This window comes from Apium graveolens, chromosome 7 (assembly GCF_009905375.1).
Source record: "Apium graveolens cultivar Ventura chromosome 7, ASM990537v1, whole genome shotgun sequence".
Lineage (NCBI taxonomy): Eukaryota > Viridiplantae > Streptophyta > Magnoliopsida > Apiales > Apiaceae > Apium > Apium graveolens.
The window spans coordinates 1484084-1511372 of NC_133653.1; the positions used below are offsets into that span (position 1 = coordinate 1484084).

Genomic DNA, 27289 nt, shown 5'->3' on the forward strand with positions numbered 1-27289 from the left:
AAATGGGCAGTAGTTTTTTAGTTTGTTATTAGTTAAATGAAATCCAACTGATAACAAACTAAAAAAAAGTGAAAAAACAAGAATATTATCAAAGTAATTTAACATAATAAATGTAAACATGAGATACAAAACATTAAAATCGCATTTTAATTTCCATCCTCCTTTTCTTGAGTCCCAGTTCCCTGGCAATAATTCCAGCAAACCATTTTGGTTTTCTAGCTAGCAACATCAAGTATCCGATGATAAATGCAGGCACCACTCCACAGCCGTACCCAATCACCACAGCTTCCCATGTAAAACCACTAAAAAAGTAATCATCATCTTCACCATCTTCTAGTCCCTCACTCTCATGTTCACATTCTTTGGGCAATGGAAATCCACACAGCCCTAAGTTACCAACATAGCTATCATTGCCAAATGTATTGAATTGAGAACCTTTTGGAATCTGACCGCTAAGTTGGTTGCAAGACAGATTTAAACGTGCAAGTGTATATACACTGGCGAGTTGTTGAGGAATTTTCCCTTCAAGTTGGTTCAGGGAGAGGTCCAGTGACTCCAACACTAGCAATTTTCCAAGCGGGGATGGTATGTGTCCAGTGAGATGATTGGATGATAAATTGAGATATCTGAGTGAGACTAGATTTCCAATGCATTCCGGAATCTCCCCTTCAAAATTGTTTCTTGACACATCAATGGCTGTTAACACAGTTAAAATTCTAACCAACTCAACCTCAACTCCTTTTATCACTAGAGACGTGGAATCACTGTAAAAGCCTGCATTGATATCGACGGAAAACCCCATATACTTAGCCTTCACTTTATTCACGTCACTTTTCATCATTGCCTCGAAGTTTTTGATATACATTGTCGGAAGAGGACCAGAAAACTCATTTTTAGATAGATCAATGATTCTCAAGCTAGGAAATGGGTGTTTTATCTTACAACTCTTGTTTACAAGACCATGAAAATGATTTGATTTCAGAACAAGAACTTGCAGATTTGGAAGAGATTCCAAACACTGCGGGAATGTATCATTAATATGATTACTTCCAAGATCAAGAGTTTCTAAGAGACTAAAACTAGAAAAAGAAGAAGGAATTCCTCCTCCTAGTTTATTTCCATGCAAATTCAGACTTTGCAAATTAAGAAAATTTGATAAGTTTGCTGGAAGGCTCCCCTGTATGTTATTCATCCGCAGGTCAAACACTGAAAGAAAGGTCAATTGTGTTCCACAACTGGGGAGTACACCACTCAACTTGTTATGAGACAAATTGAGTACCCTAAGAGAGCTTGAATTACAGATAAAGTCGGGTAATGATCCATTAAGATTATTGGACTGGAGATCAAGGTACTCAATGCTATTCCAAGGTAGTTGCTCAAGACCACCGGTTAGCTTGTTGTGAGAAATATTCAGATACCTACTCACTGACCCAATCCAATCAGGAATTTCCCCTTCAATATCATTGTTTGATAGGTCTAATGAATACAATGAGATCTCTGCATCTTTTGAAAAGTGTGGGAACTCTTTCATGTTGCAAGATGACAATCCCAATATGGAAAGTGTAGGAGGGAGTGGGCTCATAGCTGTGCTCCTCACTGAGAGAAAATGGTGATGAGAAAGACCAAGATATTCGAGGGATTCAAGGGGTGAAAATATACTCATGTTCAAAACACCACTGAAATTGTTTGATGAAAAATCAAGACCAGTGAGGTTCACAAGTTGAGAAATTGATTGTGGAATGGATCCACTAAAATTGTTAGAATTGAGGTATAAATATCTTATATTTGCTATATGTGTTAAAATTGGGCCATTGAGAAGTGTTAAAATTGGGCCATTGAGATTATTGCGGCCCAAGTCCAAGTAAGTAAGTTGAACAAGGTTCCCTATGGATCTTGGTATGGGCCCAGACAAATTACAAAATGAGAGGTCCAAAACCGCTAATGACTCAAGATACCCTATTGAATCAGGTATACCTCCGTGATTGAAGTTTATCTCTCTAAGAGAAAGGCATCGGAGAGTAGCACTACTTCCCCACTTAACTTTGGGTAATACTGGTTTTAGATCGAAGTTACCACCCAGGTCTAGAACCTCTAAGTTGTGAAGGTGGAAAACCTCTTGGGGTAATACTCCGTGTAAACCAGTATCCGGAAGGTTAAGAAACCTAAAGGAAGTAGATAAATTAAAGGGTAAAACAGAGGAGATGTTAACTCCTTCAAGATTAAGCACTCTCAGTTGAGTTAAATTCTGTAAGAGTGATTTAAATACTTCATCTTCGAGTTTAACACCATTATTCTCACTGAGATCAAGTAAGACCAGTTTATGCAAATGAGAGATTCCTGAGGGAACTCCATATAAACCAGTATACCCAAGGTTAATAACTTCTAGGGAAGAAGACAAATTAAAGGGTAAAACAGAGGAGATGTTAACTTCATTAAGATTAAGCACTCTCAGTTGAGTTAAATTCTGTAATAGTGAATTAAACACTTCAGCTTCAAGTTTAGCATTATAGTTGAGGCTGAGATCAAGTGAGAGCAGTTTGTGCAAATGAGAGATTCCTGAGGGAACTCTCCCTGGAAACCAAGTACGAGAGAGGTTGAGATGTGTCAAACCTTTTGCAAAGAAACCGAATTCTTGAGGGAACTCGTTGGAGAGGGAAAAGTTGTTCTGAGAAAGGTTGAGGAAGCGGAGACGAGAGAGCTGGAAGAGAGTGCTGTTAGGAAGAATGGCTCCTTCCAGCCCACTGCAACTTAAATCCAGTCCAATCACGTCCCCTGTCTTGTGGTCGCAGCTAACTCCCTCCCATATACAGTAATCAGTACTCATGCTCCAATTCTTAGACTTTGCATGTGAAGGAATTTCATATCCATTAAAAAAAGAATCAAAATACAAGCAACTTCTTGTAGAGGTACTGATATTGAAGCTTTGCTTAAAGTGGAATAATGCAGTTTTTTGCTCTTCGGGACTTAAAGAAGCAGCAAGGTGGTGTTGCAAGAAGATGATCATCACAATGATTGCGATGTAACTCGTGATGAAAGTACTCATTATCATTTTGGCTTTAAAAATTTTGGTGGAGGAATATTTTGTAAAATATTGTAGTTTGAGGTGATATTTATATTAGTTTCATTATAAATGTTCTTTGCAGAAAGTAGTTTTTTTAAGTAATTTTATTAGCTTGTTTCAGAAGGGCACAGGGGTCATTTTAGATACTAGCTTATACCTTATAGTCTTTGCTCAGAAATGGAAGATGATGAGTGATACTAATTGAATGAGTCTTTGACAGCGGATTCTGAAGCTGGAATGTTTAAGAAAAGGAAAATAATGATGCAATTTTCCGAACTTTCTTAAACCTTCGTTTCTGGATGGAAAACCAATTCCATATCTGCTGTGCAATCTAGTGTATATACAAAAACTTCCAGCTAATGCTGTAGATGAGGGTCTTTTCTCCAAATTGATGATATGACTCAACAAAAAATCTTCGAACCTTCATGATAATAGTCTGTCTACTAATTATTAGCAGGCTGCAATGTAAATTAGCAGTGTAATTGTTATTCCTAATTATAATTTATGTACATTGATAATATACATTAATATTAATACATCGTACATTAGATAATAATTGCTTTTTTCAGGATAGTTGACGCAGCGGTCACTTTAACTAGCTGATACTTCTTTGATAGTTTGAATCAATTTATAGTCAAGTCCGACCAAAGTTGTTCAGAAGACTCCGTGCAGAGGGATCATTTTAGATGAATTGAAGCATGTCTACTAATATGTGGACTGCGATAGAAGCACTTTAAGAATCGAAAGATGATGGAAATGAGTGTTTGGAGCTACTTTGAAGCTGGAATGCAATTTCAGGAAAAGGTAATGAAACTTCTAGGAAATCTCTCAAACTTTGTTTCTTCAATTAAACCAATTCGATCAACATCTAGTTCAACTTCATAATGTTTTTATCAAACTTAGGTAAACTTTGAGATATGTAGCCAAATTCTTTTGTTCATAATCTTAATTTTTATTCTCGTTAAAAATCTTAATTACTTTAATCCAAAATAACCCTATGCAGTTTGTTTTTTATTAAACCATACAATGCATAATGAATTAGCTACGAGATGCATGTTTAGAGTCCATGCAGGGGTTATTTTTTTAAAAACTTCAAGTCAGTCTCCTGATCGGTGGGTTCTGCGGAGATCTAGTAAGGGACTGGATCCGCAGACTGCAACAAAAGCACTTCTAGAGCAGTAAAGGACAACTACCAGCACTCCGAGAATGAAATGATGATAAAAATGAGAGTCTCCGGTAACTACTTAAAACTTAGAAGCTGCAATGCAATTTCAAGAAAATGAAAGAATTAAAGAAATTTTCTGAACTCTCTTATCAAACCTTCTTTTCATCAAGCAAAACCAATATAATTTCTACATGTTCCTCTTCAGGATTCGCTTGTCAGTCTTTAGCTTATTACTTCTTTTTATTTTCCAGACATATAATACTCAGCATTTACAAAAGGTTCCAAATAAATTATAGGAATACAGCACTGATCGTTCTAAATTTTCTGATTTAAATGAACTTAACTAAGATGTATAGTATTACTGTCCAACCCTGCTTGTTCATACATTAGGTGAGGTGCAATAGGAGCACCCTGTTCTTTTGTTTGATGTATTTGTATAGACTTTAGGTGCGAGTTAGAATTCATGATGTGGGGTGCGCGCAATATGAGCACTTTTAAAGAGCATTAGAAGGTAGACGACTAAGATTTGAGCATAATTGTCACATTTAAAGCGGTAGAACACCGGGGGCAACTATAGACACCAGCTCTAAAGTTGGATGTGACAAAGACCAAAACTTGAAGTAAACCAAGTCAAGTCATCTCTAAAGTTGTGATAATGTGTAGGGATGGATGAAGACGAAGACTTTGAGAAGTCTTTTAGAGCTACTTTCTAAGGCTCAGTGCACTTTCCAGGAATGCAAAGAAATTATGCAGTGTTTTAGTATAAATTTATGTCTATTAAATATAAGAAGAATAAGTTGGAAAAAGGATAATTTTCTCAAATGAACTGTGGCAAGTTTAATACAGGTACAAAATTTAAGATACAGAAAACTTGACCTGTGATGCTCCCTGAATAGTTTCCTGCATACGGATAACATTGCCCCAGACTTCCGATTATGCTAAGAGATGCTTCAGATTTACTTCCTAATAAAACCTTTGGCACTAAACTTCCTAATTATTAGCTTATCACTTTTTCTTCTCCAGAATTATGAATTCAATATCTAATTAAGGTTACAAATAAATTATAGGAATACCACTGATCATTCTAAATTTTCTGATTTAACTGAACTTGGCTGGCACTTGCAGTAAAACTGACCTACTGTAACTTAACACTCCCATAATTAGTAGACAGACAGACTAATTTCATGGATATTGATAGACTCTCAACTGCATATGCTTATTTCTCAATTTGAAGATGAAATGCAATTTCAAGTAACTGAATTAATGACATTTTGTCAATTTTCTTAAACCTTGAACTTTTAATGTCATATTAGACTTCAACAATCTAGGTAGATCGATAAGTTATTACATGAAGGGCAACTTTGTTCCGTGTTAAGATACAAATAGCTTGGAAAATTCTTCGAGGAGCCGAAGAAACTAACATAAACTCTTGGAAAAGATTCTACATTACAAAGTGACCATTCATGCAGAGGGGTCTTTTTAGATTCTAGATTATAATTACTCCAGAGTGCAAAGACAAAGAGCAAGACTTTGACAATTGAAAGTTGATGATTAATGCAAATTGAAAGAGTCTTTTAGAGTGGATTTTGGAGCTGGAATGTTCAAGAACGGGACATAAATAATGCAGTTCACTAAACTTTCTTGAACTTTTGTGTGTTCATGTAAAACCAATTCCATGTCTTCTTTAAAGAATCTATTGTATACAATGAATTTAATTTGGAACATGAGGTAATATTCCCAGGTCTGATCTCTACAATTTATTTTCTACCTTTCAGATATTATAGGATGACAGTAAAAGATAAAGACCAAGACATTGAGAACCCGAAGATGATGCAAATGTAAGTCGTGTTTTTAGTTTCTCATATCTGAAACTCATTTCCACATGCATGTATAAGTCTAGTTCGTCCATGGCTGCTGTACATCTTGCTTCATAAGATTCCATGCAGAGGGGTCATTTTAGATATATTATAAATTGTAATAGAAGCATTTTTAAGGAAAATAAGATGAAGACTTGGAGAATAAAAAGATGATGTGAAATGAGTCTTTTAGATAAATTACAGCATGTTGTATACATTACAACGAAGACGAAGACTTTTTCTTTTCTCTCCATACTTTATCACTTTGATCCGGCACGAACTTGACAGTGGTGGCATGATTGTCCAGAAGTTGATGTTTGGGTCAGTCAAGTGGCAAATGGATTTAATACGGCAGTTGGACTTTGTCTTCACTTCCAAATTGATGTACTTGCTGCTTTGCTTCTTTCCCATGTGTATATGATTTGCTTCTTTCGAAACATTCCATGCAGTAGGGTCATTTTTAGATACAAGCTCAGAATCCTTTCTTTCATCCGCAAGCAGTTGAAGACGAAGACCAAGACTTTAGGAATGGAAAGATGATGGCAATGGGTCTTTGAGAGCTACTTTGAAGCTGGAATTTTCTGAACTTTCAATATCTATTGTGCAAAATGGGCTAAAAATGAGTTTCAGTGACTTGAAAATTCTTAATTTATAAATTCTTACATACTCCTTTTTTGAAATTTAAAGGAAAGGCAATTTGTTACTCGTGTCGGAAGAGATAATTTGAAATAATCTAATAAGTACCGAGTTTGACAAAAATGGACATGAAGTATTAAAGACTTGTCTAATTTTTGAACCAATTTATATTCAAGCCACAAGTGAACCTTTCCTCTCTTTGTTCTTTTATGATCAAGTTGTCTAGAAACCTTATCTGTCTAAAAAGCTAAATGTGACCTTATATTCTTTTTCATTAGTTGATTAAATATGTGAAGCAAAATAACCTATAAATTTTATTAAGTTAATAATATATAGCAATTTGTAAATTTGTTTAACTTTTTATTATTAGTTCATAATAGAATTTTTAAATTCTATTATGAACTACAAGCAAATTGGAGGAGTACTGATATTCAAGTTTTGCCAGAAGAAGCAAGGTGGTGTTGCCAGAAGATGATCATCACAATGATTGCGATATAACTGGTGATGAAATTACTCATTATCATTTGGCTTTAAAAATTTTGGTGGAGCGATAGTTTGTTAATTTTATTAAGTAAAATGCGAATGTTCTTTGCAGAGAATGTTCTTTGCAGAAAGTAATTAGTCTATCTACGTCTAATAATATGTGGTAAGCAATAGAAGCACTTTTGGGAGACGAAGACCGTTACATTGCTGGGCAACAGTCTTTGAGAGCTTCTTTACTTTGAAGATGGTATGCAACTTTTTTCTGGTCAAGAGAAAAATATCTTGGAAAACTTATGGAGAGTCGAAGTTGGATATGTTTATTTTCATTCTTAGTTTCATACATAAAACTAGACAGTCTTATAATACTCCACATTTAAAAAGGTAACAAATAAATTATAGGAATACTGATCGTTATAAATCTTCTGATTTAAATGAACTTGACTAGCTAACATGTAATATGGGGTGTTTACAAAAGGTTCCAAATAAGTTATAACCATGCGACACTGATCAATCTAAATTTTCTGATTTAAATGAACTTGACTAAGATGTATAGTACTACTAACCTGCTGTACCTTGACAAAAATACAAAATCAGTAGGCTGGGTAGAAACATCCTTGAGATTTCAATTGTTTTCTCTGATGCATGTGCTATAGTCAGGTCCCAGCTTGTACATACATCAGGTGTCGGTCAGAATCTAGTATTATTATCTGGGGTGAAGTAGGAGCAAGAGAAGACGAAGATTTTGAGAACTAGCTGGTAGTGTTAGTCTGATGCATGTGTATGTGTTAGGAGTGTGTGCAAGGCATTGACGAGGACGAAGACTTTGAGAAGTCTCTTACAGCCACTTTTTAAAGCTCAATGCAGCTTGCAGCTTCCAGAAAAGCAAAGAAATCATGCAATCGTTCAGAATAAATTTATGTGCATTAAATTGTAAGAAGATAAGTTCGAAAAAGAATAATGTTCTCGAATGAACAGTGACCTGCATTCCGAGAATGAAAATATGATAGAAATGACAGATGATGGTTTGTCTGAAAGCTACATTTGAAGCTCCAATGCAATTCTCTACTGTTCAAGATAGGGTAGCTCAAGCCTAGAAATGCTTAACTTTACATGCAAATTTTAAATGTTTAGTTTAAATGAAATTCACTGTTAATGCTTATCTTTTTGAAGCTAGAATGCAATGTTTTAACTGTACAAAACACGCTAACTAGAAATACTCAGCTTCATATGAAATTCTTAAATATTTAGATGAAGCCTATTTCATATAACTTTCCATCTAATTTAGCTAGGTTTAATTAGATGTTTAAAGTAATGTTTAATTTTATTGTTTGTGTAATAATTCAAATAAAAAATTTTTAATCTTCAATTGTTGTGTGATAATTTTATTTGAACTATTTTTTTGTTAATTTAATTTGATAAAAGTTTATATTGTCATTCAAATAGACAATTATCCAAATTTATTTTTATATTTTTAAGATTTTATAATTTAATCATAATTAAAAAATTAATAACCGAAGAAATGGTAAATTAAAATCTCCATGTCGCGTTTATCAATTTAAGAAACTTTAAGTTATAATTAATTATTTTAAAATTTTATTAGTGGGTGTTAATACGTCTCTAGTCTGTGTTTGTAGGGCGGTAACTTGTAGGGCGGTAACGGTAAATAAGTAGAGAACTAGATAAATGAGCCGAACTTTTAATTGCTCATGTTTTAACTTTTTAAAAATTATAGAACTCAAACTTTTATTCGGTTAAAATTTTGTTCGTGTATCGATTTATTAATGAGAACGTTATTCGCGAATATGTTTACGGACAACTCGCAAATATATTTCACTAACTATGATTTAACTTATTCACGAACTCATAATCACAAACAACTTAAATTATAATTCGTTCTCACGAATATGGTGTTTACGAACTTTCTAGTTATATTATTTTATGTTTAAATTCTACTTATTTATAAACCAAACCTTAAAATTCGGTTCATGTTTAACTTATTTTTTAATAAAAGTGAAATGGGTCAAAAAATTTCAAATCAACAACGTTGAGAACTTATCTATTCATTTAATAAAACCCTACTTGATTTATATGAACTTGGCTAACATGTATAGAGTATTACTTACCTCCTATATCTTTAGAAAAATACAAAATCAATAGGCCAATACTTTGAGAAATAACGCGTTTTTGAAAAGCTAAGATAGAATACAATTCTCTCAAAAATCTTTAACCTTTTTTTCTTAAAATAATACCGATACAATATCTGCTCTACGGAAAGGGCCAAAAATGTGAAATCAATCTTTCGGCATAAGTTGGGAAGTACTTCATAAAAATTATAAATTATTTCGAAAAGTGTGGAACACCTAAATTTGTTATAATTAAACAAACTCAAACACCCAAACCAACTTGCTATTAAGAAGGTATGAAATCTCCGAAGAGAGCGAAAGATAGACATCACATAGAAAGGTCTTTTAAACAGTTAAGTATCAATCCCCTTAAATATGAAATGTTCTACTCTCCCGATGTACTTTAAGCCATATACTTTAAACTAGTAGCTGATAGTCTTTTGCTGATGCCGTGGTTGTACATCTGTTAGTAGGCCACGTAGAAACATCCTTGAGATTTCAATTCTTTTGTCTGATGCATGTGTTATAATCAGCTCCGGCCCAGCTTGTACATATATTAGGTGTCAGTCAGAATCTAGTTTTATTTAGAAGAGGAGGTCATTTCAAACAGTTGAGACTCTTCTTCCAAAGTCTTAATGTGCACGGAATTAACGAGGACGAAGACTTTGAGAATTCTTTTACAACTACTTTCTAAAGCACAATGCAGCTTCCTGGAAAGCAAAGAAATCATGCAATCTTTTAGAATAAATATTTACTTGTATTAACTTGATATGGGCCTAAAATTAGCCTAAAAATATAATTAATTTTGAATTAATTAAACCCGATGCGGTCCAGTAGCAAAGCCCAATTAATGAGGCCTGAAGCCTTGATTATTTATTAATTTCGTAATTAATAAATAGGGAGAATTAACAACTCATTAAATGAGTCCAATCAGTGATATAACTCTATGGAAGATATCCTTGAGGGCACCTACACCAACAAAGAGTCTGATTCCTTAATTTTAGGACTTCAAAGTCTATCCATAGTCTAAGACTTGTTCAAAAAGTGTCCTAACCCCAGTCCAATTCAAGGACATCCAACATCTATATAAAGGGTCTTACCCCATCAATCAGAACTACGTTTTTTGGCTTGATTCTCTAAACTCACAGAGATACGTAGGCATCTTGTGAAGGCGGATTTAAGCTACAAAATACAAGAGCAGCCATTAAAGGCCTTGAGCTCTCAAACCTTAGCAATAAATATCGTAATAAACATAACCTAGTTTTTTTATCCATAACATTTGACGCCGTCTATGGGAAAGCATTAGAACAACCATGATGAGAACACGGAGCGGGAACAGTGCCCCCGAAGGAACACCAGCTGGGACAACCCAAACGATTTCATCGATGGTGGAGATACCCCTACACCCCACACTCAACCTATGCTTCCAATGAAGGAGGAACCCTAATAGGGGCAACTGAGCCTCAGCCACAAGGGGCGAATCCCCCAGTTCCTCAAGGGACGAATTCCCAATTTCAGCAGGTACATGCACCTGTGAATCCTCAACCCTTTGCATATGAATATTCAACTATTGTGACCACTAACCCCCTTATGGGATGCCCCTATACCCCGAGGTTGGAGGAAGTGGACATGCTAATCGGAGTGAAGCACAAGGGCGAACGCCCCAATACATACGTGGTTTGGCTTGTATTCTGGAGGATCAGGAATTTTCAGTACCTTACATGAAAAGAGACTCTGAATCATCGAATGATGATATTGCTCAAAGAAGAAGGCGTGTTGGTAAAGAACCAATGTCTGATGCTAACCAACGCTCTAGGAGCACTCAAGGGGCGAATCCCTAAGAAGTACAGAAGAGGATCAGGACTCATGAAGCTGAGATCCAAAGGCCGAAGTGCGACCTAGAGGCGCACCTGACTCCAAGACCCCCACTTCCTCCAAGAAGGAGAGATCCTCCTCCAATCATAGACCTGGATGGTCCAATACCAAGAAGGGTTGTTGTCCCAAGGGCTGACTCAAGTGATCTTATGCCCCTAGGAGATCCTGATGATCTAACTCCACCATTCACTGAAGAAATAATGAATGCCCACATCTCAAGAAAGTTTAAGATGCCCACCATCAAATCCTATAATGGCACTGGAGTCCCGCTAACCATGTCAGAATATTCTCTAATGCACTGTTATTGCAGCCCGTGAACGATGCTATTAAGTGTCAGGCCTTTTCTCAAACACTGTCGAGAATGGCTCAAAGGTGGTACAATCGTTTGCCTCTGAATTCAATTGGGTCCTTTAGAGACTTAAGTCAAGCTTTCATTAAGCAATTCATCAGTGGAAGAGTGAATGAGAAAAGTTCAGCATCCCTCATGAGCATCGTGCAGGGAGCAAATGAGTCTTTGAGAGACTATCTGAATCGTTTCACTAAAGAGGCTTTGAAGGTCCCAGACCTTGATGACAAGATAGCTATGATAACACTACAGCAGGGAACTAGGGATGAATTCTTCATCATGTCAGTAGCCAAGCACCCCCCATGAAAGCATGTTACAGCTCCAAGATAGGGCTATGAAGTATATCAAAGTGGAGGAAAGCATGAGAAAGAAGGTAGTAAATAACGAGCCCGCTGGTGGCAAGAAGCGGAATTCTGATCTAGAATATAATGCCAATGACAAGTATCCTAGGACTGAGCAAAACGCTGATTTAACCCCAAAGAAGGGAGGCCAATAGAAGACTTGATTCTGATCCCTTTGGCTCCCGAGGATCCTGAGAAAGTAATTTTCATTGGAGCATCACTAGAGGAGCCCCTTAGAGGGAAGTTGATGAGGTTTTTACAAGAAAATAGTGATGTATTTGCATGGTCAGCAGCTGATATGCCTGGCATTAGGGGTGTACACAACCCGACCAACCCGACCAAACCGGTCCGAATCTAGTATTATTTTAAAGAGGAGGTTATTTCAAACAGTTGAAAATCTTCTGTCCAAAGTCTTAAATGTGCAGGGTATTGACGAGACTTTGAGAAGTCTTTTACAGCTACTTTCTAAAGCTTAATGCAGCTTCTTGGAAACCAAAGAAATCATGCAATCTTTTAGAATAAATTTATACGTGTATTAATAAGATGAAGATCATTGTATTAATCATGCAATTTGGAGAGTCTTTTCTCCAAATTGATGATCTTGCTGAAATAAGTATTTTTGGACCTTCTTGATAATTGTCTGTCTACGCAGTTCATGATTAGGTATTATACATGTAATGTCAGAAGACGGAGAATTTTAGAATTGGTAAGTTTTTCTCTCAGCCCTACAAAATATTTGTAGCATTCATAAATTAGAGGGCTGCAATAGAAGCACTTTTAGAGTAGTAGAAGATAAAGACCAAGACTTTGAGAACTGAAAGATGATGATCAAATACGAATGAGTCTTTGAGAGTAAATTTTGGAGCTGGAATGTTCAAGAACAGGAAAGAGATAATGCTGTTCTTTGAACTTTCTTAAACTTTTGTGTGTTGATGCTTGGGCTAGTCAAGTGGCAAAATGATGTATTCTGATCAATTTTTATAAAAATATTAGAAAGCGAAAAATCCAACCTAATACATAGTAGGACTTAGTCTTCACTTCCAAATTGATGAACTAGCTGCTAATTATGTATGCCATGTCCCATGTGTATATGATTTGCTTCTTTCAAAACAGTCCATGCAGTGGGGTTATATTTAGATACCAGCTCACAGTCTTTTCTTTCATCCGCATGCATTAGAAGACGAAGACCAAGATTTTAAGAATGAAAGATGATGGGAACGGGTCTTTGAGAGCTATTTTGAAGATGGAATTTTTTGAACTTTCTTAGACATTCGTCTCTTCCGATACAAAAAGCAATTCAATATCTACCTTGCAAAATGTGCTAAAATGAGTTTCAGTGACCTTCATAATGTTATATCAAATTTGAATGTCTTTATTTATAAATTCTTACATTCTCTTTTTGAAATTTAAAGGAAAGGCAATTTGTTTCGTGTCGGAAGAAATAGCTTGAAATAGTCTAATAAGTACTGAGTTTGACAAAAAATGGACATGAACTATTAAAGACTTGTTTAATTTTTGAACCAATTTATATTCCAGCTTTCTTGAAAATGATCGACGTTCCAGGTGTACTTAACGGCAATTGCTTATATTCAAGCCACAAGTGAACCCTTCGTCTCTTTGTTCTTTTATAATCAAGGTGTGTAGAAACTTTATCCGTCTAAAAAGCTAAATGTGACCCGCTTTTACATTCTTTTTCATTAGTTGATGAAACACGTGAAGTGCAATAACCTATAAACTTTATTAAGTTGATAATATAAAGCAATTTGTAAATTTGTTTAACTTTTCTATTATTAGTTCATTATAGCTTGTGAAGCAGTGGAACATTTAGTAGAGAATAAAAATGAAGAACCTGAGCCGGGAATGTTACAGAACAGAAGTTTTAATTGATCCATGATAAGTATGACAGAATTACGAAGACCTTTGAGTTTTGAAATTAAGATGATGCCATACTACGATGCATTTACTATTATATGACCCTGGTTGTCCAGAACAGTCCATGTAAGGGGATTATTTTAGATAAATTGTAGACCTTTGAGTTTCGAAATTGTCTTACATGTAGTCCATGTAAGACGAAGGCCAAGACTTGAGAACTGAAAGAGATGGGAATGAGTTTGTGAGAGCTATGTACTTTGAAGCTGAAATGCAATTTCAAGAAAAGGAAAGAACTTATGAAATTTTCTGAACTTTCTTTAAAGTTTGTTTCTTCAACTAAAACCAATTATCTAGGGTACAAAATGGGCTAGAAATGTGTTCCGGTCTTCAAAGTGTTTTACACGAAGAACTTTGAGATTTGAAAGATGACCTGAATGAGTCTTTGATAGCTACTTTTAGAGGTGGAAATATGTTGTCTTGTCATTTTGAATACCTGCTAATTTGTGGTGGTACCTGCATGAAAAAGACAAGGCGTGTCGATCCTTTTTAAAAATTTAATTTAGCAGGGGACATACAGCAACTTGAATTTATGTTGGTTTCTTAAATACAAAAACTTCCAGCTAATTAATACAGTAGTTTAGACTCTTTTCTCCAAGTTAATGATCTAGCACTTTCAGTGCAGAAAAAGACAAAGACGAGCCACAAGTGAACATATGAGCTCAAACCTTTCATCTCTCTGTTCTGTGCTGTGAGAAACAACCAGAAATTCTTTAGTGATCAATATGATCCTCTTTGAATTTTGTAGTATGGGAAATTTTGTACTTGTGTTGGAAGAAATAATGTCTAATAAGTGCTGAGCTTTACAAAAAGAGGACATGAAGTATTCAGAATTTTTTGCTCTTCAGACAGAGTGCTGAATGTTTATATGTGGACTGCAATAGAAGCAGTACACTAGAAGACGAAGACTTAGAACAGTTCAGTAGATGACGGAAATGAAATTTCAAGAAAAGGAAAGAAATACATGAAATTTTAAGAACTTCCCTAAATCTTTGTTTCTACAAGTAAACTCAATTCAACATCGACGTACAAAGTGGGTCATTTTAGAAAATTATAGTATTTCTACTAATATTTGAGCACTACAATACGAAGACCAAAACATGAGAATTGAAACATGACACGAATGAGTATGTGAGAACTACTTTGAAGGCGGAACACATACTACAGTAGAAAATGGGCTAAAATTGCATAATTAGTGGTGTGATAGACTCAGTAGACTCATTTTAGATGGATTGTAGTCAGTGTACTAATATGTGGGCTGCCGTAGAAGCACTTTTAAAGCAGTAGATGACGAAGACAAAAACTTTAGGAATGGAAAGATGAGGAGAATTAGTCATTCGCTACATTGAAACTGGATGGAAATTACAAGAAGAAGGAGAAATCAACCAAATTTTCTACACTTTCTTAAGAGCGTTGTTTCTTCAAGTAATTAAACCCCGACATATACGGCACAAAATAGCTTTCAATGATGGATAAATAGATAACCATTAACTCATAGAAGGAAAATTAATGGTAAACATCCTATATCTAACCTCTCTTCCGAGCGAAGATGGTATGTGTCCAGTGAGATGATTGGCTGATAAATTGAGATATCTGAGTGAGACTAGATTTTTCCAATGCATTCTGGAATCTCCCCTTCAAAATTGTTTCTTGACACATCAATGGCTGTTAACACAGTTAAAATTCTAACCAACTCAACCTCAACTCCTTTAATCACTAGAGATGTGGAATCACTGTAAAAGCCTGTATTGGTAGCGACGACAATCCCCATATACTTAGCCTTCACTTTATTCACGTCACTTTTCATCATTGCCTCGAAGTTTTTGATATACATTGCCGGAAGTGGACCAGAAAACTCATTTTCAGATAGATCAATGATTCTCAAGCTAGGAAATGGGTGTTTTATCTTAGAACTCTTGTTTACAAGACCATGAAAATGATTTGATTTCAGAATAAGAACTTGCAGATTTGGAAGAGCTTCCAAACACTGCGGGAATGTATAATTAAGTTGATTACTTCCAAGGTCAAGGGTTTCTAAGAGGCCAAAACTAGAAAAAGAAGAAGGAATTCCTCCTCCTAGTTTATTTCCGTGCAAATTTAGACTTCGCAAATGAGGAAATTTGATAAGTTTGCTGGAATGCTTCCCTGAATGTTATTCATCCGCAGATTAAACACCGAAAGATTGGTCAAATTTGTTCAACAACTAGGGAGTACACCACTTAATTTGTTATGAAACAAATTAAGTACCTCAAGAGAGCTTGAATTACATATTAAGTCGGGCAACGATCCGTTACGCTTATTGGACTGGAGATCAAGGTACCGAATGCTATTCCATGGTAGTTGCTCAAGACCATCGGTTAGCTTGTTGTGAGAAATATTATTGTTTGATAGGTCTACATAACCCAATGGGATCTTGGCATCTTTTGAAAAGTGTGAGAACTCTTTCATATTACAAGATGACAAATCCAAACTGGTAAGCTTAGGAGGAAGTGTGATCAAACTGAGAGAAAATGGTTATGAGAAAATTCTGGAACCATTGCTAACAAAAACCAATAAGACAAATGATAAATGTTTTACCAAAGCTTGCTTGAGAACTAATGTTAAACTCAAGATATGATGAACCATGTTTCACTTTAACTTTAATATTTGGAACTACAACTGAACTATGATCAGCATCAGAGTTTCTTTTCTGAACCAACATTCCCCCTGGCCTCATTTCCAAAGGAGCATATCCCTCCAGTCCAACGCCTCCGACCGCGATAACTCCTCGTGCTGGAGTGAATACTCCAGTAGGCTTGCTATTCAAGTTCATCGTCTCGAAAGTCTATTTATAGAACTAGATAACTTAAGAAATGATGGTTCAAGAACTTAAGGTGGAAGCTAGAGAAGGAAACCCAAGAATAAAGAAAGAACCAAACTTGTGACCCACATAGTCAGAACCTCAACAGCAACACACACATGTTTGCATTTGATTACAAGCTAGCACACCAAACTAGCTATAGGCTACTTTAGAAGAGAATGAAATGCCTCACAATTGTCTGATGATGAGGAATGGACAGAGAGGAATATTGTTTAGAATGTGTACTTGAACCATCTATATATAATGAGAATACTTGCATTTTTTTTAAATTTTCTCTCTTTTTCTTGCTTTTTTGGTGTTGAAAGTATATAGATGCCTATTGGTATATTAAATACATTAGAAATGTTCATGAATTAGTTTGTCGTATACTCTTTAGACAACAACTGAATCTTGATGTTGCCTTTAGATTCAAGTTCATTTTCTTTTAGCAAGTAAAGTGAAATGGCAGAAAAAAAAGTGAAAGTAGATGTAAAAATAATCATACTGTAAGTTTTTGCATCACAGAGAAGACAACAATGATGCAAAACACACCTTCTGATCTTTTCTTGTGCATATGTGACTTACCAACACTGGGTAGGCTGAAGTCTCGACTGAATGAACGAAATAGTTACGGATATCTTTTGAAATTAAGTGTATTTTAGTCCCGACTATATTAAGATCCTGGTTCCGCTGTTGCTATAAAAATTACATGCTACATTAAAACGGATTCCATATCGAGTAAAAATAGTGTACATTTCAAACAACCTTTGTTATGTAGAGTGACATGCCATGGAGAAGAACATGTTTAACACTGCAGACCTAATCTTTGAGTTGCATAATTGTATCTCTACCTCATTCTTCTTTCTGGATTTTTGTTCTAGCAGGTTTCACCGGGTTGATAATCTTTCCAAGAATGACCAATGTTATGGGAACGATGATTGCAATGAAGTATACACTCTTGTATGCTACGAGTGTTTCATGCAGGCTTAGTACCTGTAATTAACGAGCCAAAAAGATATATATTAATCTCATAATTATATTAGTTGGTGTTTTCTGCAATCATTTGTTTTGGTCTCACATATTGCGCCAAACTGCGAATGTATGAAAGACTTAAAATTAAACTAACGCATGAGCACTTAAGAACCACAAGTGTATACAAGAAGTTCATGAACACAAACATATTCTTAGCATTAGACATTTTTGGAGGAACAGATTGCTGGCACCTGTAAATGACTGCGAAAGACATAAAAGTTAGTATTCTAATAGAAAAATGCCTATTTTTCTTATCATAATACGAACTATGGGTGCCTGTTTGCTACCTCTTGAACCAGAAATCATCAAAGCTTTCTGAACGAAGAATATAACTATCCAGGATAGAGACCCTGTTACAGGGAAATGAACAACTCAATCAGTCAAATTAATTAAGTAAAATTTGACAATTAAGTATATAGGATAAACAGTTCAATGAACAAACCATTCCCTGGCAATGATACCAGCAAACCATTTTGGTTTTCTAGCTAGCAACATCAAGTATCCAGCAATAAATGCAGAGAGGTCATTTGTATAGCTGATAGTTTTTCTACATCTACATATTCATACACAGACCACAGTACATAATTAGGTATGAGTTGCTTTTTTCAATAGAGTTGATGCAGATTGCAAGGAGGTCAGTTTAATGAGGTAATAGTTTTTCTCTAATAGTAGATTGCATCTACTATTATGTGACCCTGGTTGTCCATAAGAGTCCATGTAAGGGGATCATTTTAGATAAATTGTAGTCTGTATACTAATATGTGGACTGCAATAGAAGCTGTACAGGAGAAGACAAAGACTTAGACAATCAAAGAGATGACGGCCATGAGTCTTTGAGGGCAACTTTGAAGGTTGGAATGCATTTTCAAAGAAAAGGACAGAAAATAATAAAATATGAAATTTCACGTACAAAGTGGGCTAGAATGGATGAAAAACATCCCCTATAAGTATATATTAGCAAGTGTCTCTATTCTTCTAGAATCAAACAGATTAATCTCATTTCATGTATATATTGACAATTCAGAGAAGATTTAAAGAAGATTAATGTATAAGAAACATTAAAAATTGACAAACAAGAATAGACATAGTGAAGATAGTTTTACATGATCTATATGTTAAATGTTTTACAAGTAAAGATATTATTGTTGTTAATTTTGTTTAGGAGAAGGGAATATTCTGTACAATTGACTGAAACATGATATAGACCTAATTTGCTATTCCTCTAATTTCTGTTTAGGGTTGATAGTTTTTATCTCATGCATGTATAGTCAGGTCCGCCCCTGATTGTTCAATAGAATCAATGCAGGGTGGTCATTTTAGATGAACTGTAGTCTGTGTGTACTAATATGTGGGCATTAAATAGCTAAAGAAACTAATACGTGAACATTTTATCATAAACCTTATTATTATAAGCTCATGTAAGTAAAATTAATGGTAAACATCCTCTAAATAATTGATATCTAACCTCTCTTTTTTATTTGTCAAGTCACATTTAGGTAAAATTATCAGTGGAACTAAAAGATCAAGATTGACGTCCATGTTTTTGAGAATGGATGAGTTGATGAGTTGAGAACTACTTTCAATACTTACACTAATCACTTAACAACTTCCGAAGAGAGTTGATCATCTCTTTCATAATCATAGGGTAATTTGGTGTTGGATCAATAACCATCCGTCTATCTTTGAATGCATAAGTTATTCGCACATAATTATTAGCCTTTCTATCCCCTAATGTAAAAGCATCGCAGGACAGTAAAAGACAAAGATCAAAACTCTGAGAATAAATGGGCAGTAGTTTTTGAGTTAGAGAACTACTTTAAAGATGAAATGCAATTTCAAGAACTGAATTATTGATTTGTTTATTTAAGTAAAACCAGTCAATTATCTATTGAACAAAGTTAAGGACAAAATGTTGAAGGAGTAGAAGCAACTAACTGGTGCAGATTTTCATTCTTAGTTTCCTAAATTCACTAGTCAATTTTAGTTGTATCAATTTTTTTTCTCCAGAAGGATACTATTCGACATTTTGTAAAGTTCAGACGTAAATAAGAGGGGAAAATGATCATTAAGGAATATGATACTTTAGTATTGAAATCTTTCTTCTTCAAATAAAGATTAAATACAGATAAGTATGAGTCGCTTGTTTCAATATTATCCATGCAGGCAGGGGTCATTTTTGGTAAGAGCTTATAGTCTGTTCTACTATCTGCACAAAATATTTTCATGCAATAAAAGAACTCTTAGAGCAGTAGAATAGAAAGACTAAAACTTTGAGAATTGAAAGATGATGGTTGAACAGAATTGAAAGAGACTTTAAGAGTAGATTCTCCGAACTTTCTTAAAACCTAGGTATGGGTTGCTTCTTTCAATAAAATTGATCATGCAGAAAGGTCATCTTAAGCTGCTGATAGTTTTTATCTGATGCATGTATAGTCAGGTCAGACCCTGATTGTTCAACAGAATCAATGCAGAGGGGTCATTTTAGATTAAATGTAGTCTGTGTACTAATATGTGGGCTCAATACAAGACGAAGACAAAGACTTTAGGAACGGAAAGATGATGAGAATTATAGTCTTACGCTACATTGGAGCTGGATGGAAATTACATGAAGAAAAATAAAATTGACCAAATTTTAGAACAACAAAGAAATAATGCAATTCTCCGAACTTTCATAAACATTTGTTTCTTTAAGTAAAACCAATTCCATGTCTAATCTGCAGAGTTTAGTGTATACATTCTGTTCTATTTTGAATATAAATTAGTATGTACAAATTGTCTGATCTCAACAAAATACATTCTAGTTTTCATAAATTGAAGAAGAACTTTAGAGCAGTAGAAGACCAAGACTGTATGAATTTTAAAACAATGCGAATGCAAATTGTGTTTTTAATTACAACTTGCGTAGACATAGACAAAGAGGCCATTTTAACCAGAAGACATTCTTTTCTTTATTGATTCTATACGTCAGGTTCGTCCCTGCTGGCTGTACATACATTGGATATGAGATGCTTGTTTCATAAGAACACAAGCAGAGTCATTTTAGATAAATTATAGTCTTTCCAGTAATGTGTGGGCTGCAGTAGAAGCAAATCTAGAGCAGTAAAAGATGATGACCAAGACGAGAGAACTGAAAGAGATGGAAATGAGCCTGTGAGAGCTATGTACTTTGAAGCTGAAATACAATTTCAAGAAAAGGAAAGAGCCTGTGAAGTTTTCTGGACTTTCTTTAAACTTTGTTTCTTCATGTAAAACCAATTCATTATCTAGGGTGCAAAATGGGCTAAAATTATGTTTAGGTCTTCAAAGTGTTTACTACCAAGACTGGCATGCACTTCCAAAAAATCCTTGAAACCAGCAGCTCACTGTTGGTGCTTGCATGCATTGAGTCTGTAAATGGACTGAAAAACATTATATCAAACAATTTGACATCGTCTAATCAACAAACAGCTAGATGATATTTATCTGGCTGCACAGTACCTCAACAAATCTAGCTAATCTATCACCAGTTTCAGTAAGCTCTTGTTTGGATATACCAATAAGAATAATTTTAACTAGACTTAGACGGTATTTTCTACATTCTAAACTTTGGAACCCTATCATATTTTTTTTGGAACATGGTTGAATAATCTTAATAAAAAGAAGTCCTCATAACGTGAATCTGTCCTTTTCGTCAAATCCCAATATAATCGCTATATTTCCACTAAAGTACTCCCTCCGTCCTTTTGATTTGTTATCAAAAGGATTGGACACGGAGATTAAGAAATATGTACTCCCTCCGTCCCTTTCAATTGTTTACATTTTTTAGAGAGTGTTCGACACGCATTTTAAGGTGCATATAAAGTATAGTTCTGTAAAATTTTTTTACAATCTTGTTTTTCTAAATAAAAATTAAAACATTCAACTTTTATTCAGAAAAAGAAAATTGTAAAAATAAGTTACATAACTATACTTTTTATACACCTTAAAATACATGCCGGACACTTCCTCAGAAATGTAAACTATTCAAAGGGACTGAGGGAGTATAAAGTAGTGAAAAAGAGAAAGAAAAGTGGGTGAAGTGGTGGGACCCATTGATTTTTAATATATAAAAGAGATAGTGGGAAAAAAGTAGTGTGAACAGGAAAAAAAAGTGGGAAAGTGGAGGGATCCATTAACTATTTTTGGTAAGTTTTGAAATGTAAAGAAATGGATGGGATATCCCAAAAAGAAAAGTGTAAAGAAATGAAAAAGACAGAGGGAGTAACAAGTAAGTTGAGATGAAATCCAACTGATAACAAACTAAAAAAAAGGTGAAATTAGACAAGAATATTATCAAAAGTAATTGAACATAATAAATGTAAAGTGTTATAAGCTATGATCATGAAAGAGACAGATGGGAATAATATTTCAGAATAATTGATTTAATGTGGGGGCAATTAACATGAGATACAAATCATTAAAATCACATTTAAATTTCCATCCTCCTGAGTCCTAGTTCCCTGGCAATAATTGCAGCAAACTACTTTGGTTTCCTAGCTAGCAACATCAAGTACCCAGCAATAAACGCAGGCACCACTCCACAGCCGTACCCAATCACCACAGCTTCCCATGTAAAACCACTAAAAAAGTAATCATCATCTTCACCATCTTCTAGTGCCTCACTCTCATGTTCACATTCTTTGGGCAATGGAAATCCACACAGCCCTAAGTTACCAACATAGCTATCATTGCCAAATGTATTGAATTGAGAACCTTTTGGAATCCGACCTTCAAGTTGGTTGCAAGATAGATTTAAACGTGCAAGTGTATATACACTGGCAATTTCCCCTTCAAGTTGGTTCAGTGAGAGGTCCAGTAACTCCAACATTAGCAATTTTCCAAGCGAAGATGGTATGTGTCCAGTGAGATATCAATGATTCTCAAGCTAGGAAATGGGTGTTCTATCTTAGAACTCTTGTTTACAAGACCATGAAAATTATTTGATTTCAGAACAAGAACTTGCAGATTTGGAAGAGCTTCCAAACACTGCGGGAATGTATCATTAATATGATTACTTCCAAGATCAAGAGTTTCTAAGAGACCAAAACTAGAAAAAGAAGAAGGAATTCCTCCTCCTAGTTTATTTCCATGCAAATTAAGACTTTGCAAATTAAGAAAATTTAATGGAAGACTCCCCTGAATGTTGTTCATGCGCAGATTAAACACCGAAAGATTGGTCAAATTTGTTCGACAACTAGGGAGTACAGTACACCACTTAATTTGTTATGAGACAAATTATTCGGTTTTTAATTTCCACTGGGCTTGGGCTAAATAAATATTCAATATTCGGTATTTATTTTTATAAATTAGCAAAACTAGTCCATGATTATTCGGGCCAATTTTCTGCTACATTCGTGTCGGCACGTCGCACACGCGGGCAAGCCCGAAGGCTTCGCAAGCCTCAGATTACATCCCACAATTTGCACCCCCTGCCCGCGCACGTAGGAGATGGAGCAACACCTTACTAACACTTTTAAACACTACTAAAGTGTTGTGCTATAAAAAGCAATGAAAACCCCTTTTCCATTTTAATACGGGATACAAGTTTACCTTTCTACATTTCCACCTTCAAGGGACCAACTTTGGATGATCACATCTCATTCATCCCTTAACCATTTTGAGTGTTTTAAAGTGTCTTGGAAAGCTCTCACGGTGGAGAACATACTCCAAGCGTCACCCACTCAAGACCGGCTCAAAATGACTTGACAATGTGGGGCTCAATACCCACATCTTCCAACAATCTCCCACATGGATGAGATTGATATTTCAATAGCACACCCCAGACAGACAGACGTGCTTGTCCTTGAACTGTTCGACCGTAGAGAACGCTCTTTGAACCTTCGCTCGAATAAGCATACCGACTTTACTGGTAGACAGTAGGCGTGCTTGTCCTTGAATTGTTCGACCGTTTATGTAAACGATGATATACTTATCACTATATCATTTCTGCCTCGTTCAGCTCTCATGAGTATGTCCATTTTGGCCATGGAACATCGTCCTGATTCTGCAGGAGTTTCTAAAGAATTGTGCCTTGCAATTTTCCTTTGAAGCGGCCCCACTTCTCTTCCACATAGGTGATCTTTATCTTATAGAGTAACCCGCGTTTACTCAACTGAATTCCATGCGTTCACTCCCGAACTCCATGTATTCATCAAAGATCATTAAAAGCTCAAAGCTTAACCTCGTACCTTACGAGTCTCACTGTTTCCTCATCATAGGAACAAGCCAGGGGTTACCCCCACAGCGATTTGGTCATCATGATTTAGTTGTCCCATTGACCGAAGTTCTTGGGATCTCCAGTCAGCAATGGTTGGGTGTCCACCATGATGCCGTTAAGCAATAGGCTTAAGGCACATCCCTCTCGATGATTTCTCAACCACTTCTCTTGATAACCCTTTGGTTAGTGGATCCGTGATATTATCTTTTGACGGTATATAGTCAATGGTGATAATTCCAGTTGAGATCAATTGTCTAATGGAACTGTGTCATCGTCGTATATGACGAGACTTTCCATTATACATCGTGTTCTGTGCTCTGTCAATAGAGGATTGACTATCACAGTGAATCCCTATTGCAGTTACAGGCTTTGGCCATCTTGGAATATCCTCCAGAAACTGACGTAGATATTCAGCCTCTTCGGCGCATTTATCTAGTGCCACAAACTCAGCTTCCATCGAGGAATGAGTTATCACTGTTTGTTTTGAGGATTTCCATGATATTGCCGCTCCAGCTAATGTAAACACATAGCCACTCGTAGACTTAAGTGCTTTCTTGCTAGATATCCAATTTGCGTCAGTATATTCTTCTAATACTGCTGGGTATCTGCCATAGTGCAGTCCATAGTCTCGAGTTCCCCTCAAGTACCTTAGTACCCTTATGATCGCTTTCCAGTGAACAACTCTCGGATTACTCGTAAACCTACTAAACCTGCTAATTGAGTATGCAATGTCTGGTCTTGTACATCTCATGAGGTACATCAGACTACCAATTATCCTCGAGTATTCCAATCGGGAAACAACTACACATTTATTCTTGGATAGGTGTAAAGTCATATCCACAGGTGTCCTAGCTTTCTCAAAGTCATCCTTAAGAAACTTCTCAAATATCTTGTCAACATAATGTGGTTGACTTAATGTGAGACCCTCCGATGTTCTAGAAATTTGAATTCCCAGAATTACATTTGCTAGTCCCATGTCTTTCATGTCGAATCTTGATTTCAACATGTCCTTTGTAGATTTGATCATTTTATCATTGCTTCCGGCAATAAGTAGATCATCTACATATGTCCTTCATAGGCGGTCGCTTCAATCCATACAATGATTTCACCAATCTATATACTTTCCTTTCTTGTCCAGGGAAGACAAACCCTTCAGGTTGTTCCATATAGATTTCCTCATCTATGTCTCCATTTAGGAAAGCTGTTTTCACATCCATTTGATGTACAGTTAGATTACGCATTGCAGCGATAACAAACATCATCCTTATGAACGTTATTCTCGTTACAGGAGAATATGTATCAAAGTAATCAAGGCCTTTTTGTTGCTTGTATCCTTTAATTACAAGTCTAGCCTTATACTTATCGATAGTGCCATCAGTTTTCAACTTCTTCTTGAAAACCCACTTGCTACGTAATGGTTTGCAACCAGTTGGCAAGTCCACTAATTCTCAAGTATGATTCTGCATAATTGAATCAATTTCATTCTTGATGGCCTCTTTCCACATAGGCCCATCAGGTGAAGTAACCGTCTCCTTATAGGTTTTCGGGTCACCTTCTTCGAGCAAATAGGTCATAAAATCAGACCCATAGGATTTCTTCGTTCGTTGTCTTTTGCTCCTTCTCACTACCCTCACATTTTCGTCTTCGCTTTCGTCACTCTCATTATCTACAGACTCATGAGATCGTTTAGACGTCGTAGGTTGTTGGTTTCCTGGATTACAGGGAAACATCGTCTCAAAGAATGAGGTATTCCTTGATTCCATAATAGTATTCTTTTGAATATCAGGAATCTTGGATTCATGAACAAGAAACTGATATGCAGTACTGTGTAGAGGATATCAGATGAAGATACAATCCAAAATCTTAGAACCTATCTTCACCTTCTTCGGTATAGGGATCGGTACCTTTGCAAGGCACCCCCACACTTTCAGGTGTTGGTAACTTGGTTTCTTTTTCTTCAACATTTCATAAGGACTTACATCCTTATTCTTGCACATCGCAACATTTAAAATATTATTTGCGCTTAAGATGGCTTCTCCCCACATCGATTGTGGAAGCCCAGAGCTTGACAACATCGCATTCATCATTTCTTTCAGAGTGCGATTCTTTCTCTCGACCACACCATTTGACTGAGGGGAGTATGGTGCAGTGACCTCATAGATTATACCATGTTGTGAACAGAATTCCCCAAACGGTTCAACATATTCACCTCCACGATCACTTCGTATCGTTTTGATTTTCTCAGTTTGTTGTGTCTCAACTTCTTCTTTATAGATTTTAAATTTATCTATAGCTTCGTCTTTGTTTTTCAACAAATATACATAGCAGTATTTTGTACAATCATCAATTAATGTAATAAAATACTTGTTTCCTCCTCTTGTTGGAGCGAATTTTAAATCACATATATCTCTATGTATTAGGTCTAGCACTTTGGTGTTCCTTTCCACACGTTTAAATGATGATCTCGTTAATTTTGCCTCAACACAAGTCATATGAATTCCAATAACTCTCACCTAGACTCATCTGTAGAAATACGGTTCCAGTATCTCTGATCATCTTCCAGTAATCGATAACCCATTCGGAAATGGCCAAACATATTGTTATGAGAGAAAATTGTTTATAACAGCCCGAAATAATCGTGCTAAAATAACTGAATTACCCTTGATTCTCGAGTAATTGCGTAGCTGTTGAAGCTGTAAGCGGAGGTACAACTGCAGTGGTGTAGCTGGGATTGTGTATAAATTATGAACTGAATCAGCAAATAATCAAGAAAAATGGCTGAGAAATACCTGGTCAATTTTGGCCAAATATACTTGGAAATTAAATTACAATATTAATAAATTTTTTGTATTTTATTTGAATCTTTCAAAAAAATGGAAAAATATAGGTACACTTGATAATAGAGGAGGTGACTGGTTCAATGAAGTTTTTTAGCCTGTATCGTTCAGAATAATTTTGGTAAAAGATAATGACCAGCACTCCGAGGATGAAGATATGATAGAAATGAGAGTCCCTCAGAACTACTTGGAAGCTAGAATGCAATTTCAAGAAAAGGAAAGAATTATAGAAATTTTATGAATTCTCTTATCAAACCTTCTTATAATTTCTTCCATGCGGTATAAGGCAAAAATATGGCTTAATAAAACTGTTACTACATGCTCCTCTTCATGTTTCACTTGTCAGTCTTAGACTACTCCACATTTAATAAGGTTACAAATAAATTAAAGGAATACGACACTCATTGTTCTAAATCTTCTGATTTGAATGAACTTGATGACTAACATGTATACTACTACTGAACTCATGTATCTTGACAAAAATACAAAATCAGTAGGCCAGGTAGTAACATCCTTTAGATTTCATTTTTT

At 35.5% G+C, this 27289-nt stretch overlaps 1 protein-coding gene and 1 long non-coding RNA gene across 3 annotated transcripts; both read right to left on the minus strand.

The window, feature by feature from the left end:
* Window positions 1-3109, minus strand: LOC141672203 (receptor-like protein 9DC3). Its single transcript, XM_074478741.1, has one exon. It carries the CDS (start codon window positions 3041-3043, stop codon window positions 134-136), a length of 2910 nt encoding a protein of 969 aa, XP_074334842.1. The 5' UTR covers window positions 3044-3109; the 3' UTR covers window positions 1-133.
* A 13612-nt stretch (window positions 3110-16721) lies between these two features.
* Window positions 16722-18667, minus strand: LOC141670530 (uncharacterized). Of its 2 annotated transcripts, XR_012554597.1 has the most exons (3): window positions 18129-18411; window positions 17974-18036; window positions 16722-17887 (listed from the first exon to the last, which is right to left on the minus strand). It is a non-coding gene; the product is annotated as an uncharacterized LOC141670530 (long non-coding RNA). The 2 variants fall into 2 exon arrangements; XR_012554596.1 differs by having other exon boundaries at window positions 16722-18036; window positions 18129-18667.
* Between the last annotated feature and the right edge of the window lie 8622 nt (window positions 18668-27289).

Bases quoted from the DNA above. Each gene is read 5' to 3' on its own strand.
- LOC141672203 (XM_074478741.1), bottom strand. From the start codon at position 3,043: ATGAGTACTTTCATCACGAGTTACATCGCAATCATTGTGATGATCATC.